Source organism: Rosa rugosa, chromosome 7, assembly GCF_958449725.1.
Source record: "Rosa rugosa chromosome 7, drRosRugo1.1, whole genome shotgun sequence".
Lineage (NCBI taxonomy): Eukaryota > Viridiplantae > Streptophyta > Magnoliopsida > Rosales > Rosaceae > Rosa > Rosa rugosa.
The window spans coordinates 893,524-914,138 of NC_084826.1; the positions used below are offsets into that span (position 1 = coordinate 893,524).

General features: G+C 40.9%; 1 protein-coding gene and 1 long non-coding RNA gene across 2 annotated transcripts; both read right to left on the reverse strand.

The window, feature by feature from the left end:
- Positions 1 to 9,928: 9,928 nt before the first annotated feature.
- On the reverse strand, positions 9,929 to 10,555 carry LOC133723953 (uncharacterized). Its single transcript, XR_009853361.1, has 3 exons — positions 10,381 to 10,555; positions 10,241 to 10,296; positions 9,929 to 10,138 (listed from the first exon to the last, which is right to left on the reverse strand). It is a non-coding gene; the product is annotated as an uncharacterized LOC133723953 (long non-coding RNA).
- A 373-nt stretch (positions 10,556 to 10,928) lies between these two features.
- On the reverse strand, positions 10,929 to 20,615 carry LOC133723868 (DExH-box ATP-dependent RNA helicase DExH12-like). The gene is made up of 4 exons (XM_062150741.1): positions 17,691 to 20,615; positions 16,887 to 17,096; positions 14,440 to 14,622; positions 10,929 to 14,306 (listed from the first exon to the last, which is right to left on the reverse strand). The coding sequence occupies exons 1-4, from the start codon at positions 20,613 to 20,615 to the stop codon at positions 11,088 to 11,090; spliced, it is 6,537 nt and encodes a 2,178-aa protein (XP_062006725.1). The 3' UTR covers positions 10,929 to 11,087.

The following is a 20,615-nucleotide window of genomic DNA, read 5'->3' on the forward strand; positions in this document are numbered from 1 at the left end:
TTGAGGTCCCATTTTGGTGCGCTGTGGCGGCGTAATTGGCACATAAACTGCACACCCAAATATGCGTAAGTGTGAGACGTCAGACTCATATCCAGTAACCATCTGGGACACAAAAAAAGGTTGAGTGGCAGTAGGCCTCAGACGAATAAGCACAGCTGCATGCAATATTGCATAGCCCCAAGCAAAAATAGGGAGATTGATGCATAACCAATGCTCTAGCAACCATTTGAAGTCTTTTAATGGCAGCTTCTGTGAGACCATTTTGGGTGTGAACGTGAGGAACAGGGTGTTCAACCTCAATCCTAATGGACATGCAATAGTCATCAAAAGTTTTTGATGTAAACTCTCCATCATTGTCAAGACGAATTGACTTAATGGGATGATCAGGGTGGTGAGCCATTAACTTAATGACTTGTGCTAGGAGTTTAGCAAATACAGCATTTCTTGTGGACAAAAGCATGACATGTGACCAGCGTGTCGATGCATCAACCAACACCATAAAATATCTAAATGGTCCGCAAGTTGGTTGGATAGGGCCACAAATATCACCTTGGATTCTTTGTAAGAATGAGATGTTTTCTTTAATGTCCTTTGCATAGGATGGTTTACACCCTAACTTTGCTAAAGAGCAGGCTTTGCAAAACGAAAGATAAGCTTTAGAAGTAGAAAATTGGGTCAAGGAAGCAGTGTTGGCGTCAAAACCAACGTAGGGCCGCAGGGGGTAGACAGCTCCAGCCAATAACGGCCGGTTTTGCATAAGGACGGTGCCATGTGGCGTCGGTGCCCTTCCTTGGACCGAATTTTGGGTTTGACTTCTTTTCATTTTGAAAAATGGATGTCTGTGTGAAGTCTTTAGTATACGGATCATCATATCACGACCTAGGTGTCCCAGACGGTCGTGCCAAAGCCTATATGCGTTAGAATCCCATAAGTCATCTCTCATGACATGGTTGTATTCAATGACTCGAAAAGTTGTTGCATACAACCCACTAGAGCGATACATAAGTTTCTCTAATACTCGTTTATGTCCGTAGTCATTAGAGGTGATACAAAGGAACTCTTGTCCATTCTCACAATGTGTTTCCACATGAAAACCATTGGCTTTTATATCTTTCAAATAATAAAGTTCGAATTAAGGTATGTCCACGACATTAAGTAAAAGAATCGACACTTTATTAATAGCCAATGATTACATCAAAGTTTCTTAACCAAAGTCTAATCCAAAATAAAAATCAAACTTAGACAAATCGTAGTCACTCAATCCGTTTGGTAACTCCAATCAAATATGACCAGGGAAGTAGAGAGAGATGTCGGTGGAGCGAGGCTCTCTTAAGTACCACAAATCTCAATCACTTTCCTAGACATCATACTTCATTGGATGCGCCACTTGAGAAAGAGTTAATACAAAATTGTCATTTATTGATTAAGGCATAATTGCCATTACATAGTTCTTGGAAAAATAAAAGACTATTCGAAATAAAAATCTGCGGCATTTTGTCTTCATCGCCAGATTTAAAGTCTTTTTAAACTCGATGTCTTGATCACCATGATGCGGCTACCTTCTTAGGTACATTGCAAATTCAGGTCCATTGATCAGACGTTCCATATCAGAAATAGACACCATGAAGAGGATTCTCCCTTGATTGAGGCACATTGGCGCAATGTGCATGGTCCCTAGGACCGGAGGCGTTGGAAAATTATGACCATGGCCAACGTTGGCTCTATGGTTTCCAACCCTTCGTCCCTCAAAGTCACGGCTCCTACGGTGGAGTGATTGTCGCCTTTGGCGACTACCTTCATGAGCATTTCGATCATATGGATCATGACATCTATGGTGACTTTCTCTAGCCATGGGACGATGCTCTAGATAGCTATCTCGAAGCCTATCAATTTCTCTTCTCACAAGCCCGTTGCCTTGCCTTTCAGCAATTTACATAGCTTCAATAAGCTGTTGAAAGCTTGTGATCCGTCTTGCATTTATATGAGTCCGAAATAAATCACAAGACCTCATAGCATAGACAGGGAAGGTATTGAGGGTTTTCTCAATCAAATGTTCTTCTGTGATCGTCTTGCCATAGAAGCACATCATTCCTGTGATGCGGAGAGCTTCCGAATAAAATTGTAGACTGTATGTCTGTATCAAAGTCAGAGAAGCGAAGATCATTCCATTCTGCTTCTAAATTCGAAGGGATGGAGTCACGAACGTTGCCATAACGTTCACGAAGCGCTTGCCATAGCTTTATAGCGCTATCCTCATTCATGAACTCAAACCTGAGGTCCCTATCCATGTGATGCATCATTAGGGCAAGTAACCTAGAATTGTCGATCTCAGTTTGAGGGTCTGGAGCAGTTCCTTTATGACAAAGCTCTTGGATTGTATGCAATAAGTCACGGGCAATAAGGTGGAGCTCAACATCCTGAGCCCACATTAGGTATCTTTTGCCTGCATAATCCAATGGAACAAAATCGAGTATGTTCGAGTTTGACATCCTGAAAAAGGGTGAAACAAGAACGAATTAGTTTCGGAGCTAAACTTCCACGAAAACTAATAATAATAAGATTTCCGAGCTATGCTACCAAGAAATCAATTTCCAAGAATATTTGGATTAGACCAAACAATGATGTTTAATATGATCACAATTTGATGCTTGCAGACGCTCTTAGTCCGAATATTATGAACACTCTTAGTTCATTGATTACGAACGCTCTTAGTTCGTTTAGCGTGAATCCCCACAATTCCGCTTATTAAATAATCGAACCCATATTCGTATATTGCAAATTCTACAGCAAATAAAGAAATTTAAAAGACAAGAAAGCAGGAACTTTAATCACAAAAGCTTACTTGATGATTAGGGGCTTGAGAACACGCGCGTGTTGGAGCAGGCGTGTTAGGGCAGCAGCAGCAGCAAGTGGCAGCAGCAGGTGGCGGGGCAGCAGCGGGACTTGCGACAGTGGGCTGCAGTGCTTGCGGCAGGAGGCTGCGGGGCTTGAAACCGTGAAAGGATTGCAGTGGCTGTTCGATCCTAAGCTAGGATTGCAATGGTTGTTCGATCCTAATTAGATTGTAACTTGTTTACAATCCTGGTCGTGGCTAATGGCTCGGTGGTGATGCAAGAAGCAGTTTGCGGGTGCTGCCGGTCGGTGGCTTTGCTAGCTGGAACGCGGGAGCTTGCTGCAGGACGCTGCAGGTGCGCGCAGGGTATAGGCTGCAGGGCTGCAAGTCGCGGGAGGCAGACGAGAACACGGGTGAGAAGGAAAGCTGCGGGGGCAGCGCGGTTGCAGCACGGGACTTGGGCTGCAGGGGCAGGGCTGCAGCGTGGGGAGCAGGTGAGCAGAAGGCTAGCACGGGCTGTAGGCTGCAGCGCGGGACGTGGGCTGCAGGGGCAGGGCTGCAGCGTGGGGAGCAGGTGAGCAGAAGGCTAGCACGGGATGTAGGCTGCAGCGCGGGGAGCAGCTTGCGGCAGTTTTGGTGAGGGGAGTTTAGCGTTTTGTTTTTTTTTCTTTTTCTTTTAGGCTAGGGTTAGGGCTCGTGCTGATAACGTGTTGTAGTAAAAAAATGAAATTGCAGAGAGAATTGTGTCTTATTATTGATAATAGGAGCCCTTTATATAGGGAATTTACAGAGTACAAGAAAGGTAATAGAATCCGAACATAATTAGGAAATCTAGAACCTTCTCCTATTACAACTCTAGGACTAAACCCTAGTTTGAAGAGGCGCACATGATGTCGACTTCCTTCAACAATTTGATTTTTGTTTTTTTTTTTTATTATTCTTATTATTTTTAACAATGAAAGAGAATACAAGTTAAGCAACTTCTGATGGTACAATGCATTATCTGATACACAAACTACTTGGCCTTAATGCTGCTCTTGGTTTTTGCAGGTTAATACTATCAGGATAAATTTTCTTTGGAAACTACTCGATCATATCAAGAACAAATTTGGGAGATTAACTTCCACATCGCACAGAAGATATAGGGACACTGAGAGAGTGAGAGAGGTTGAGTTGGGTATATATGAAAAGGAGAGTGCTGCTGTGTGTTTGTGCTTCTGTTCTAGCTTTTTAGTTAGATTCAGTTGTCAAATAGGTCTGCATGTCTAAAAATGAATTAAGTAACATCTCAGAACAATCAACTTTAAACAATTTTTATATATTTAGATCCTGTTTGTAAAATAGGCTGCATTAATCATAATTTGTTATCAGGGATAATGTAGGAAAAGACTTAAGTTTTACTGGAATGTTTTTGTTATTTTGTAGTTTGGTATCGTTGTAATGTCATGACTCTGAGTTTATGTAGTATGTATCACTTGAACCTATCTTTCACTCATTTTAGATCATATTCCAGACTTTGACATTTGTCTGGACTTTATATGAATGAATGATAATGTTAAGAGATACTGTTTTTGCTTCCTACTGTTCTATTTTTGCCTGCAGCACGCACGTACAATTCACCTTTCTTTTCTAATATCTTAGGTCAGTGAGCAATATATAAACCAAGAAGGTCCCAATTTGCATGATGTGATAATGGACCTTCTTCAAATTTGCAGGATGAATCACTTCACATTTCAATCCAAAACCGTCGCATCACTTCACATTTCAATCCAAAACCCGCAGCAACGCGCGGGTACAAATTCTAGTATAAGAAAGTTCTAGCTGACTTATGGCCCTATATTAAAATCTGAGAGTGAAAGTTCTTTACTTTACGAATTGAATGAAAAATTGAAAAGTTTCATAATTTTACCGTGGAAACATTTTTTTGACAACAAATATTGGTTAGATTAGAGGTATCGCAGCAAATAAACAAACCCGCGGCATTGCGTGGGATACTCTGCTAGTAATAATCCAAAAACAAATGGATATGCCCTTTTATTAGGTGCCAATGACCCTGGTTCTTTGCAGGTTTTATTCACTATGGCTAATAGATTTGGATTTAGCAATTTTTGTTCGACTAGTACTTTTTTTTTTTTGTATTGACTAGTACTTACTGTTTGATTAGCGTATTGTGCTATCTCGTCCTAAAAAAATATATCATTTCTCGATAACAGTTCAAATCCCACAAAAAAATGCGAATAGTATCTAACGTTAATTTATCTGAAGTTTAAAAAATATCACAATGGTATATTCATGATGAAGAATAGATTCCCCATCATTATCCTCCACAAGTACCCAAAACGGCTCCACAGCCATGAACTTTGTCCTCCCATTGAAAGTCGGGTGTTATAGTAAGCTCAACCCTCAATACAGTTCGAGTAATTTGGGGAACTGGTGGATGAAGTGTTCTTCCCTTCTTTGGCATCTTGATAAGCTCCCCTAGCTCCTGTGAAGAGAGGTCATAATACCTTTCCCAGGCCAAATTATTCTTCTCCAACTTCACCAAGATATCTTTTGTTATTCCATGGAACTCCACATCCTCTGGCTAACCACTTTACACAAGTTCAAAGCCTTGTCTGCAAGTTGAGCCCATCCTCGTTTCAAAACAATCTCGAAAAGAGCTCATAAAAGACGCCCAGCACTCTGACCAAGAGAAATCAAAGAGACAAATGAATAATAGCTAAGATAAGCAAACAAATCCAATTGAAGTAAAACATATGCTGACAACCAACGGTAACTCAAAAAGAAGACAGAAAGGAAAAAGGGCAAAGACAAAGAATACAAACCTGTGTAATGTAAAGTTGTAAACCATATCTTGTGTCAATGAAAACCCTTCAAACTTCAGCTGTGCAATATATGCTCGCAGCAAAACATTGATCTTGCAACGGGATCATCCAGGCTCTCCTTGACTGGAATGGGAACACGTCGTTCCAATAGTTTTACTAGTTCCATCTTTTCATCCTGCCGCACAGTGACATACTTAAACTCTTCACTGAGTGAGAACAATCGATAAAGCTCAATATCCCCCATAGTTGGCTTCAAATGTTCATTATACGTTGATATTGTCCCATGAGTTATGTAGTAATGGCTAGCAATGCGACCCAAGTCTGTGACTTGGAAATATCCACTTTTCCTGTCATACTTGATCAAATTGTTCTTCTCCAGGATGGTTGCAGCAGAATGGATATGTGAAAAGTAAAGGTTAACTACATGAGAATCCATAAGAGATACAGAACACACAAAAAATAAGTACTGCAAATGTCATGCATTTAGGATAATTAACAGTGACCAGAATCACCAGATACAAACCAGCAAGACCATAAATTAATTAACTTCTACTGATATCAAATTGAGAATATCAGAAGTAAAACATCTGAGAAGCAAAAATGTATCAAGGACCATAAATCATCAACGGGGTCAAGTCATATAGACTAAAATGCTATCTAATAATGGTGCAGAACGACTTCCTAATACTGTTTTTGACAATACCAAGCCACCTAATTTCTCTGTCTATCAGTGATACCCTGTGCATAATAAACCGACGGGATTGACATGCACCTGTTGGTGCAGAACCAATTCCTAATTCTATTTTTGCCTATACCAAGCCACCTAATGCTTTGTCTATCAGTGATCCCCAGTGCAAAATAAATCCACAGTATTGACGTGCATCTGTTTCCTGTTCATTGTCCTATAATTAAAAGGATAGCTAATAATACTATTACTAGAAATGACACCCGCGCATTGCTGCGGGACAAAATTTTGTATGTAAAGCTTGTAGATGAGTTCATTCAGCCAGTTGAAGCATGGCAATAAACTGAATGCATTCATCTGTCAAGATCAAGAGACTGGTCATAATGATAACAAAATGCATGCAGAAAACTAATGTATGGCACAGACCCTCCATGATAACTTGGGAACTTTGATTTCTGCACTAATCTCAAATGGGTGGTTTATATTGAATTTCACTGATGTGATAGCAGAAAAGGTATTGCTAAAAATATACAACAGATAAAGGATCTCAGTGATCAAATATGAACGCAGTAGTGACAGTACTATGATTGCAGCTGAAAAGAAAGAATACTCGCTGGTAATAAATAGAAATCCAAGAAAACTTATCAAACTCTACAGAAAATGCAGAAATATATCATTAACATATCCGAGTCTCTAAACTTTGTGAACACATTAAGAACTTATCATTTCAGAAGAGTCTGATATAGTTATGGTACACAGCAAGACTTTAAGTACGTTGACCATTAAATTTTTCAGAAGAAAGAAAGAACATAACACTTGGATTTAAGTAATAAGGTCTATATCGAAAAAATGGATTTCTTGTTTCTTGAACAACTCGAAAATTCATCTTCCTCGCTTGATGAGTCCTGATTAACAGACTGCATAACACATAAAAGATTGGTACTCGGACCGATCACAAACACTTTTCATCTCGTGATCTCGTGGTATATCTTGGGTGCTTTACAAAGTAAAAGAGGAGTGATATACTACAAAAAGAAAAAGAAAGAAAGCAATGGTCACAATTATGAGAAACTCGCAACCTATGCCATTGCAGTAGTTATTGCTAGCCTTATTTGCTTCTGCTTCTGCTCTTGCTTCAAGCAACCCCTCAAGCTCCCTCTGCTGGATTTCTTCTTTTTCTATAGACATACAAATACTGGTAAAAAGAAATATTGACACTCCAGTAAAACAAAAACAAAAAATTATCAATACAGTGAGTTTTTGAACTTTTTAAAATATGCTGTTCGTCATGGGAAATGCATTTTCAATCGCATGATTAACGTCAGCCAATGTACAGAACCAAATGGAATGACTGAAGATGCATTCATCACCCATGTTGAACAACATGGTAGAAAAGACCCATCAGAGTAAACTTGTAATGCAAGTATGCAACAACACACCCGCTTCGTCATCAGTGTCTCTAAAGATGCAATTGTTCACCAATGTCTCTTTCCAATCATTATACTCGTCTTTTTTGCATTCTATAGGTCCATGACAGAGATAGTATGGTCCTGGTTTCACCTCATACGCAGCTAAAATTGTGAAACACATAAAAAACACAGATCGCATAAGTAAACACAGAAGAACATGTGCCATACTACCACAAAGAAGGAATGTAAATGAAAAATAGTATAGGTGGAGATACACAGGTGAAAAGAGATGGCAGGCATGTTGGAATGGTCAAAAAAAAAAAAATTACAATCTTCAATCTGGAAAAAGAACTATCTGCAACCTGAAAAAAAAAAATTAAAAAAATAAATAAATAAAAATTGAAAAGCTAATTACAGTAAAAAAAAAAAAAAAAGGAAGCCAAAGAAAAGAATGATAAAATAAATAAATAATGAAGGGAGCTAGTTTACCTTATTAGTTTATACTCCTTTTTGGCCTTCAACTCCTCTGTTCCCTTCCTTCCCTCGTAATCTTCATAGGAATAACCAAACACTCTTTAGAAGCCAAGAACCAATAGTCAAACATTCACTAAATATTGGACATATTGAATGCTACAGATGGATCCATTTCTACACCTACAAATGCTACAGATATACCACAGATGCTGCAAAAGGTTAAATGAACCTTAGATGCTTGAACTAATTAACCTCAAGAGGATCCCAACCTGAAGCATAATATTGTAAATGATCATATAAGCAATAAGCAAAAACAGACACCTATCTTTCAAAGTGAATTGTGTGAGTGCAGCACCAGTATAAAGCTGGAAAGATTTCAAACAAACAACAAAATGATAAACATACCAGCTCTCTCCTTCTTTCTTTCCCAGTTCTCCAATTTCTTATACAGAAATTACCTTCGAAAAGAAAATACAAAAAAAAGAAAAGGAGAAAATAATTAAATGAAAGAAAGTCAACCATAGAAAAAACAGCAGGACTATTATCAATTGATTTGAGATCAGGTAGTACAATTACCAACACTTTAGTTTATTCCAAACAAAATATAAATGTAATATAATAGTATAGGGGTGGCATGTTTTGTATTTGCAAGTACACAGGTTGACAAACATTGGATCAACTCACCATTTGACTCCGGTCGCTTTGCGGCTTCCTACAATTCAGGAAAAATGATGTTAGAGATACATTTAGTAATATGAACATATGTATTTTTAGGAGCAGTTCAACCACATGAAGCTGGAAATCTTATAATTTCAATGGATTCTCCCCATAATGTTATATATCAAGGCAGAAATCCATCCCAAACCTGATGTGGTTTTAGGATGTGGACATAATCAAATCTGAAGTACTAAGCTGACTTTACATGCTATAATCCTTGAATGATCTTAAACTATTAACAAAAACGGGGTTTCTTCTAAAAGCAATGAAAAGGAATTAATTATGATGTCATTAGCATGGCAGCTTCAGTTTATAGATGGAGTTACCCTTTTCATGATAGTTTCCTTTTTTCCATGTATCAACACCCTTGAAGAATGCTTTTGTTGATGTGCCTACAAATGACCATTATAAGTAGTTTGGTGATTCAGGATTAAAATAAAGCGTAGTAAATACAAATTAAAAAGAACAATAAGCAAAACTGTGACCATCCGGTCAGCAAAGATCACATTGAATGCCACTCCTATACTAATTGTCTAATTCCCATCATGAGCATCGGTTGGATAAGTACCGCCAAATCATAGTCGATAATGGGCATATCTAGCATGGGATGCTTTAGCTTGAGATTATAGTAAACCCTAAATTGTTGACCAATTGAGTACTCAGGTGCTGCAAGTAAACCAAAAGCAATTGAGTTAAAAAAAAAATAACTCACCTTCCAAAGCTACTGACAGACCCAATATACCAAGAATTGAACATTCGTCTCTACACCGGAAATTATCAAAAAGAAAAGGGACTTCAATATGCCAATTAAGGTACCCAACATTATACATGTCAAATTATGTCCTTCAACTATCCCTTTAAAAAAGAAGTAATATTCTGAGACGCAAGAAGCAGTATGCTTAAACATTTATAGGCTTTCACTCCGTTACTCAAGAGAGAGAGATAAAAGAGGGGCTTACAGCTCTGTTGGCTTCCTCGGCTATTTTCAATGGATTCTCTGCAATGAAGGAGGGTTGGAATTCTCTGAGATGCCTCGGTGCTTCAGATGATGCCGATTTGTAATTATCTCCAATTATTGTACGTGACTATGACGGGAGCTTCAAGAGTTCTTCACATACGTACACCAAACTAACACCAAATAACAGAATCAGGAATAGTGGCAGAAGAACAATCCAGGCACCCTTTTGCATACAACCTACAGAATCAAAATAAAAGAACTATCACTACCCCAGAACAAAGAAACACGCAAAACATCCCGAAACCAAACTTTTGAAGTCACCCAAGATCAAAACCTCACCTTGAACCTCTTCCAATCAATCACTGAAATCCCAAGGTCGAGGACAAACAACACCCCTAAAACATCAAAACCCATACCAATTCAAACCCAACTGCAACAAAAACCCCAATGAATACCAAAAAACATAGAAATCACTGTACCTTCGATGGTAAACCTTTCAAAATCCACCACAATAACAACCCACTATCGACCCAAACGGAACTCAGACCAAGCCCTTCTCTCGATACCAACAGAGCAATATCTTCTATCGTCTTCGTCTACTCCAGTCTCCTCTATTCTAAAACGCCGCTCTCACAATAAAAACCATCGAATAAGAAAGGTGTAGACGTTATCCAAAAAAAAAAAAAAACAGAACAGTCTAGAAGAAGCAAACTTGTAATTGAAGGAAGTATAATAACTAATATGGCTACAACAATCAAATGACAAACAAATCTGTTTGGGATAGTAAAAAAGTAAAATACTAGTGTAGTGATGCTTACCAAATCAGCTCGCCTCTCCTCCAATGTATGATCTCTGGTGAGAACATTAGCTTCCAAACCATAGAGCGTAGGATTCCTTATCATCCGAATATACAGGTAAGTGTACTCCAACCAGTGACAAGCTTGTTGAGCATTTTGAACAGTTCCAAGAACAATTTCAGCATAAATCACATATTTTAAGCAAATCATGTAAGACATTTATATATGAATGGAATTGCATCACCACAAATTGCAAATATTCACACATCAAGAACCACAACTTTTCATGAAAAATCATGTGCATTTCATCATTGATACGAACCTAAGAATCGTAATGTTTCTCACAACCATTTGATCATAGCAAATATTCACAAAAGTCAAAAAAGTTTTCATCCTCTCATTTCAGTGTCTTCACCTTCTTCATCAGGGCTTGCTGGTTCTTTAACATTGACAGTGAAGTTATGTTCCTCATCACACCCCAAATATGAATCACACATGAAATACAGTGTATATGCCTTCTTTCCAGCTTCTGCAGGAGCCGAAAATCTAAGCTGGATCTTCGACTTCTTTAGTAGGGGAACTTTCTTGATTGCAAGCAGTGAGTTAGTATTGGTATCCCCGACTACTAGCCACCACCCCTCTTCTTTGGTCCTGGGATATCTCGGCGCATCAACAGGGCCAACATGTTCACGGTCCACATCAACTTGCAAACTGATTTCCTCCCCAGCTCTTACATTCTCACTCTCCAGCACCTTAAATGTCATTTCAATGCTGGGAAATCGTTTGCAAAATTGTTCAATATCCTCCAACTGTACATCTGACATCTGAAGTAGTTCCCGAAGCAGTTCATGCCTCTCATCATACTCCATGTCAACCAAATCAGATACCCTCTCTATATTCTTTCCAGGAAATTCTTGGCATCTCTTCGCCAGCTCCCTTGTCAAGTGAGGAAGCTGTAGAAGCATCGAGTCACGATCCCACATCCCTTGAGTGACCATCTGGCTGACTTCCATCGCTAGGAGAGAAAGGTTTAGCCATCCCTTGGTGGAAGCAACATCAACCATTGCGTGAAGCAACCTACTTGCAGAAAGGAGAACCTCACGCTGGTCCAATGATAGGTTCCCAGTCACATGATGCCTTGCAAAATGAGCCTGAAGAAGAGCATATGCTTTGATGTGAGGATCTGTGCAGTCGGGATTCTCAAAGGAAAATCTCTGGTGGTTAATCAACCTTCGAATCACCTCGTCCTCTCCAGGTCGCATGGAAAGTTGTGAATACTCTGAAGCATGAGCTAGAATCTCAAGAAGACCCTTCATCTTTGTTTTGGAAGTTAAGAACAAACTGAAACGCTCAATTGTAGAATAACTGATATAATAATATGAAGCTATTATGCCAAGATTTAAGGCAGAAACGTCGCCATCCTCGACAGCAACACACTTGCTTGTTTCCAGGTCACTCAGTGTGTTTTCAACAAGCTCTGAAAGGTACTCAGAAATATGCGCATGCGTAACTCCCTGAAGATTATAATAGTTGGGATTTTGTGTCAGCCTCCTATAGAAAAAAGTCCACGTAAGGTAATGGAGAGCCCCTTCATGGTTCCCAATTACTTGTGCCACAACTTCTGCATTTATATTGTCATGTAGGTAATGGTGCAAATGGCTTTCAACAGGCAATGCTTCATATAAGAACTTCTTGTAGTATTCTTTACGAGGAGCATGGCAGAGGATGACACATTTCCCAGAATTATCTTTCTTAGGGCGACAGGCATGACCAATCATCTGCAAGAGATCAGCAACTGGGTAATCAGTGTGAAGATTTTCCCGGCCATCATAATATTGAGTTCCCATCACAACCACCAAATGGGCTGACAGCGGCACTCCCCAACACAATGAACTGCTCACGACACACGATTGAATATACTCAGCTTCAAAAAGTGCTGACACAATGTCTTGGTCGTCACTGGTTAGTCCCTCGTGCAAGAATCCCACTCCATGCTGCAAAGCGTCTCGCAACTGTTCATTGCTAATTTTCTTAATGAAAGGCTCAATCTCTTTTAGAGACCGCAACAGAAATGAGGGGTTCCCACCACTCTCTGCATTTGAACTCTCTGCTTTTGAGTAATCCATTAGATCCTGAGCTGTTTGTTGGACATGTTTCCTTGTAGGAACATACACAAGAGCTGGTTTTCCATTCTTGGCATGTTGAACAATTGCCGCGTACGTTGGTTTTGTCATCGCTTGCATCCTTGCTTCATAATTAGCTATATCAACCCCCTGAATGTGTATTTCTGGCACTGGGCGCACACCAGGAGGAAAATTGAAAAGGCCATGAGAGGTAGCCCCTATCCATCCTCCAAGATCCTTGGCATTTGCAAGAGAACTTGACAGCGCTACAATACGAATCTTGTTCTCAAGTTCACTTGCCATGCGTCTCATCCTAGAGACTATTACCTCCAATGTGGAACCACCCTGACCACCAATCAAGTGTAGTTCATCTATAATAAAAAGACTAACTTGCTGAACAGGCTTTCTCTGTTTCCACCCGCGAGATAAAGCATCCCATTTCTCTGGAGTGCTGATGATAATCTGACCTTTTTCTAGTAGCTTTAAATCTGTGGCTCTTTCCCCTGTTAATTCAACAACACAAAGATTAAGACCGTTTGGTCCCATTCCAAACTTCTTTTGCCAATCAGTGTGCCGTTCCTTGGCAAGACCTTCAACAGGGGCAATATACACAACGCGCATGCCACTTTCAGAGGCCTTTTGATGATTCCTCAATACAGCAAACTCTGCGCATATTGTCTTCCCACTCCCTGTTGGTGCAGCAACCAAGGCATTGTCATCAGAATTATACAAAACAGTGAAGACCTGAGTCTGGACAGGATTAAACTGTTTGAAATCTTGATACAGGGCTTCATATAACGGATTTCTTAATGCGGTCACAGGAAGTGGTTGCAGGTCCAATAACTCTGTTGGTGGAGGATACTTTTCAGGTAAGATGAGGTATCTGAAAGAAACAGGTAAAACAGTCTGTGACCCAAGCCACCTATCAGATACAACACGAATGAAGTAGTGAGGCGGAAGGGGTTCGTAAATTTGAACAGTGAAGTTCAAGGTATGATCCTCGTCAATATACTGCTTCTTCAGCAAAAAATATTCATGATGAAGAATATTTTCCCCATCATTATCCTCCATAAGTACCCAAAACGGCTCCATATAGCCATGAACTTTTTCCTCCCATTGAAAGTCAGGCGTTATAGTAAGCTCAACCCTCAGTACAGTTCGAGTAATTGGCTGCACATGTGCTGCAAGGTTTAATTTGGGGAACTGGTGGATGACCTTATGAAGTGTTCTTCCCATCTTTGGCATCTTGATAAGCTCCCCTAGCTCCTGTGAAGAGAGGTCATAATACCTTTCCCAGGCCAAATTATTCTTCTCCAACTTCACCAAGATATCTTTTGTTATTCCATGGAATTGGCGAAGCGGCATTTGGACACTCCACATCCTCTTGCTAACCATTTTACACAAGTTCAAAGCCTTGCCTGCAAGTTGAGCCCATCCTCGTTTCAAAACGATCTCGAAAAGAGCTCGTACAAGACGCCCAGCACTCTGCCCAAGAGAAATCAAAGAGAAATAAATAAAAGCTAAGAAAAACAAACAAATCCAACAACACATGCTAACAATTAACGGTAACTCAAAAAGAAGACGGAAAGGAAAAAGAGCAAAGACAAAGAATACAAACCTGTGTAATGTAAACCATATCTTGTGTCAACGAAAACCCTTCAAACTTCAGCTGTGCAATATATGCTTGCAGCAAAACATTGATCTTGCAACTGGGATCTTCCAGGCTCTCCTTGACCGGAATGGGAACACGTTCCAATAGTTTTACTAGTTCCATCTTTTCATCCTGCCGCACAGTGACATACTTTTTTTTTTTTTTTTTTTTTTTTTTTTTAGAAGGGGTTTGGAACCCAGCCTAACTGGGAGGCTCAGCCCCACGCCCGGATTAAATTATTGAAAAAGAGAAAAATTACAAAAGGGAAAGAGGGACTAGACCAAAACCTTTCCCATAAAAAGAAAACAAAAGAGAAAAATTCAACCAAATCAACGATAATGGAGGACTCCTAAGGCATCATTACGAAGCTTAGAAAAAGTCTCCATTGGAGGCGTAGGGAGCCAGCAAAGAGAAGGAAAAGTCGATCCCAAAATCGCCAAGCAATCTGCCACTGAATTGCCTTCCCTATGAATATGAAGATCTAAAAGTAGAGACAAGAAATTAGCTGCACTGTCCTGGTCTTCATGTAGATGCTGATGAAGCTAACTTTGCGCACAAATTCCTGGGGTTCCTGGGAAGGAAGCCTCTGAATATGAATATGACAGGCCAACATAAACATCTCAGCAACCTGTGAAGCGATAATTTGGGAGTCCCAAAAAATCAGCCTGCAAGTACCTGTGAAGCTCTGCAGGAGGGCTAGGATACCAAGTAAATGAGTGCTTTGAAACACCTAAGTTTGCCATCTTATCAGCAGCTGCATTCCCTTCCCTAAAAATATGAGTGCTCCGAAATTGCATTTGTTGAATGTTCTTCAGGCAGTTTTGCCATCTAACTCTCAAGTCCCATGGAGGAGAGAAAGAAATGGAGGAAAGAGATGCTAAAACACTAGTAGAATCGCTTTCCAACCACAGAGTAGTCCAACCTCTGGTGAAAGCAACTTCAATAGACACAATAACCGCACAAAGTTCAGCATAGAAGGATGAATTGCGACCAAGAGGTTGGCAAAAACTCCCTAAATAAACCCCAGAGGCATCACGAAAGACTCCCCCACAAGCTGCAGGACCAGGATTACCTTTCGCCAGACCATCAGTGTTAACTTTGACCCAAGGAAAGAGGGGGGGATGCCATATGACACGTTGAATCTTGGGCGCATTACGGGGCTTGGGGCACACCCCAAGGGAGGATAATAGTCAGGAATCAAGGACGCCCTTAAAGTGACCAGGAACAAGGGAACCAAATTGCCGAAGCCATGCCATAATTGAACAGCACAGTGTAGAAAAGATAGGAGATCGATCATCAAACCTGAGTCTATTTCGCGCCTTCCAAATTTCCATGAAAGTAAGCAAGCCAGCTGCCAACCACAAATTATAAAGCTGAGGGGAGAAAACCTTGTGACAAAAGCCAACCCAAAAATCCAACAGAGAGCTATAAGCAGGAAGTGAGGTTCCAAACTGAGTTGCCAGCCATCCCCAAAGATGTTGGGAAAAAGGACAATGTAAAAATAGGTGCAACGCTGACTCTGCCGAACTGTTGCATAATTGGCAGATGGACACAACCGGAATCCCGCCTCTTTTCAACCGATCATCAGTGGGCAAGCGATCAAGGAGAATCCTCCAAGCCAAGAAAGAATAGCGCGGAGGAATGAAGGAATGCCAAATAGTAGAAGCCCAGTCTCTCAAAATAAAGTGACGTCTAAACAAGTTATAAGAGTTAGTGAAAGATAACTCTCCAGAGGCTGTAGACTCCCAAATTAGCATATCAGGTTCTGTGTCTAAAGGGAGACAAATATCAGAAATTTTTCTGTACAAGTCTGGAAAGGTATCTAGGAAAAAAGAGGGGAACTGCCAAGACTGATCTGAGATGAAATCTGCCACTCGTAAATCACTGAATCCTGACCAGTCGAAAAAACCCAAAATTTTCAAAATTGGATCCTGAAGCCATTTATCTTTCCAAAAGGACACTGAACGACCATCTCCAATAATCCAACGACAATTGTGGGTGATATGAAGAGCAATAGAACGGAAGCCTGGCCAGATTGATGATTTGCGATAACTCACTTTGGAACTAGATACAATAGGGTAACGAGTTCGCATATAATCACCCCATTGATTCAAAGAAGTGAAAGAGTTCCATGCAAACCTTAGAACAGCCGCAGAATTAAGAGTTGCCAGGTCACGAATACCAACCCCGCCCTCTTTTTTCGGAGCACAAACTTGAGTCCAAGCAACAGTGACAATTTTCCGAGTCTCAATATTTCCGGACCATATAAAATTACGCGCCCAAGTAGATAACTTCTTCACAAGGTAGGCAGGCCATTGATACACTGAAAAACTATGAAGAAGCATACTTTGAAAAACAGATTGCACAAGTTGAGTACGCCCAGCCATAGAGAGAAGCCTCCCCTTTCCTATGACGTACTTAAACTCTTCACTGAGTGAGAACAATCGATAAAGCTCAATATCCCCCATATTTGGTTTCAAATGCTCATTATATGTCGATATTGTCCCATGAGTTATGTAGTAATGGCTAGCAATGCGACCCAAGTCTGTGACCTGGAAATATCCACTTTTTCTGTCATACTTGATCAAATTGTTCTTCCCCAAGATGGTTGCAGCAGAATGGATCTGTGAAAAGTAAAGGTTAACTACATGAGAATCCATAAGAGATACAGAACACACAAAAAATAAGTACTGCAAATGTCATACATTTAGGATAATTAACAGTGACCAGAATCACCAGATACAAACCAGCAAGACCATAAATCAATTAACTTCTACAGTTCTACTAATATCAAATTGAGAATACCAGGAGTAAAACATCTAAGAAGCAAGAGGACTGTAAATCATCAAAGGGGTCAAGCCATATAGACTAAAATGCCATCTAATAATGATGCAGAACGACTTCCTAATATCCTTTTTGACAATACCAAGCCACCCAATGTTTCTTTGTCTATCAGTGATACCCTGTGCACCTGTTGGTGCAGAACCAAGTCCTAATTCTATTTTTGCCAATACCAAGCCACCTAATGCTTTGTCTATCAGTGATCCCCAGTGCATAATAAATCCACAGTATTGACATGCACCTGTTTCCTGTTCATCGTCCTATAATTAAAAGATAGCTAATAATACTATTATAACTAATATGGCTACAACAATCAAATGACAAACAGATCTGTTTGGGATAGTAAAAAAGTAAAATACTAGTGTAGTGATGCTTACCAAATCAGCTCGCCTCTCCTCCAATGTATGATCTCTGGTGAGAACATTAGCTTCCAAACCATAGAGCGTAGGATTCCTTATCATGCGAATATACAGGTAAGTGTACTCCAACCAGTGACAAGCTTGTTGAGCATTTTGAACAGTTCCAAGAACAATTTCAGCATTCAATTGATCTGCCAATCTGGACACAAATTGACTTTCAATAGGAAGTTGTTGGTTCATCATAGAAAGATAGTATTGCAGTTCAGTGTGCCCAGTAATGATTATCCCTTCTCCATATGAATCGTACTGAGGTCTTCCTGCACGACCCAACATCTGCATAACATCAAGAGGACTTAGTTCAGTCCATGCTCCCTTTTCTGCATCATAAACCTGGGTCCCTTTGATTATCACAGTATGAGCCGGCAGATTCACACCCCAAGCAAGTGTTGCAGTTGAGACCAGAACTTGAACATGCCCATCAGCAAAGAGATCCTCAACCAGCTGGCGGTCAGCTCTGTTCAACCCAGCATGATGAATCGCAAAACCATATGGTAGAAGTTCTTTGAGATGATTGCTCTTGACCAATTCAGTATGAGTGTGAAGAATTTCCCTGCTTGCACTGTCTTCTTTCAAAAATCTACCAAGGGTGTCATTAGCAAGTGCAGTATCTCGTAAAGCACGAGCAGTCTTGGCTGTTTCTGCCCTCGAGTGCACAAAAATAAGAACTTGATGTTTTCCAGCTACAGCCATCACCTTTTCATAGCAGAGATCATTCATCAATTGAAACCTCTGCCATGGCTTCCTTACTGTGATTCCAACATACTGTTGAGACAGAGGGACAGGCCTGTAACTATTGTCAAAATGAAACAGGCCCTTATCAAAATCAACACGTAAGAACAACGCTACATCTTCATAGTTAGGGAGTGTGGCAGATAATCCCACCAACCGAATATGATCTCTAGTGGTATCACTCTGCCTAAGAGTTCTTGCAACAATGCTTTCAATAACAGGGCCTCTACTGTCATGGAGAAGATGAATTTCATCAATGATTAGAAGTTTCACGAGTTGTGTGTAAGTACGATCTCCGGACTTTCTAGTAATGATATCCCACTTCTCAGGAGTGGTGACAATGATTTGTGTCTCTTCAATTTGGTGGCGAGTCAGTGTCTGGTCACCACTTAGCTCCCTCACCGTGACGCCATACTCTTGCAAACGACTAGACAAGTTGCCAACAACTTCAGCAACAAGAGCTTTCATAGGAGCAACGTATACAATCTTATAAGCATTGTGGTTAATTGAGCCATCCTCATTCATGTTAAGTGCAAACTGTTGAAGGATAGTGAGAACAGCTACATTAGTTTTCCCTGCCCCAGTAGGAGCACATAAGAGGATATTGTCTGCTTTCTGGAAAGCAGCCTCATAAAGTTTACTCTGTACCCTGTTCAACTGAGTCATTCCTTTGAATGCTGGTCGAGCCCATTCTGGCATATCACATATTTTCACAAGTTTCTCATTAGCACCAAATGGTTTAGGCTTCATTGCAGGCACATGAACTTCTTCAACTCCCTTCCTTGAATGAGATCTGTAAGACCCATCCGGAAGCGTGCATTTGTTCGGCACCAAATGTCTAGGTGCAAGGCTTTCAAGATCAAGCAGCTGAGACTGGTTATTCCACCAACCATTATCACCATCTCTACCAACAAGACTAGCCACGTCCCCATCTCCACCACTGCTCTTCAATTTTCTAGCCTCTTCTCTAATACCCCTCTCCAAGTTCTGTTGCCTCTCCTTTGCACTAGCCCTTGTGGCATGCAACTGGTCCACAATCGATGCCAACCCCACATGCAACATCTCCTCCTCGACTCTCTTTCTCTCATCCTCGCCTTCAGCTCGTGCCAAACGGGTGCACCAGAAAATCTTCAATCGGTTTAGCAACAGAAACTTAATTAGATCAAAATTCTTATAATCAAGGTACTGCACCAGCTTATTTTCGACATTAATATCGTTACCTTGAGGTAATATCCCCAGAACCTCTTCAGCAATCTTCTGGCACTGCTCTGCATCCATCTGTTTGTCGAAAGCTTCCGAAACCTTCCTCTGAAGCCAATAAGCATCAATGTCCTGCACATTAAGCCTCACACCCTCCTTGGCTTCCTGCATTTCGACATCATCAATCCCCTTACCCACTTGCATAGCCCCGAACCCGGCTCTTTCCTCCACATCAGAATCCTCCTCCTCCTGCACCAAATCAACATCACTTCCCTCCTCATTGTCTTCATTCTCTTCAAACTCAACCGAAACGCCCACATCATCAAGCCTTTCGTCCCCATTAGCCCCACTAGCATCACTCCCATCTTGGTAATCAGTAATCCTAGCCCCAATCCTCACAAAAAGATCAAACACTGAATCCGGTATAGCGTTCAACAACTTCTCAATCTCCGATTTCTTCTCCGAATTCTTCAAATTCTCATTCTTCAACACAGCCAAGACCTCATCCGCCGCGCCACCGACTATACTCGGCGGCTGACCACCCAACTGTTCCTGAATCACACCAAGCAAAGCCTCATACGCCGCCTGCGTCTCCCTCGTCTTAGGCTGATACACACCTTCCTCTTCGTCATTCAGCACGCTCTGCTCCTTAATCCGACGCCGTTTCCGGCCAAGTGAACCAGGCTCGGCTTCAGCCTCGGCATCACGCTCCTTCTTCCTCTTCGACGACTTGCTAATCTCGTCGTCCATCTCCGCCGGTCTTCCCCTGTACGCTCTGTCGCCGAAGCTCTTAGGGTCAATCTTTCCCCACAGGGACTCCGGCTCGCCGGTTGGCTCGTGCATGTCACGTGGTCTAGAGTCCGTGGTCAGTACCAGGCTTGAGTTGGCCCGATACTCATACTGCTTGCTCCGGGCGTGCGCCTCCGCACCGCCGCCCAAGTTGGGCTGCGACAT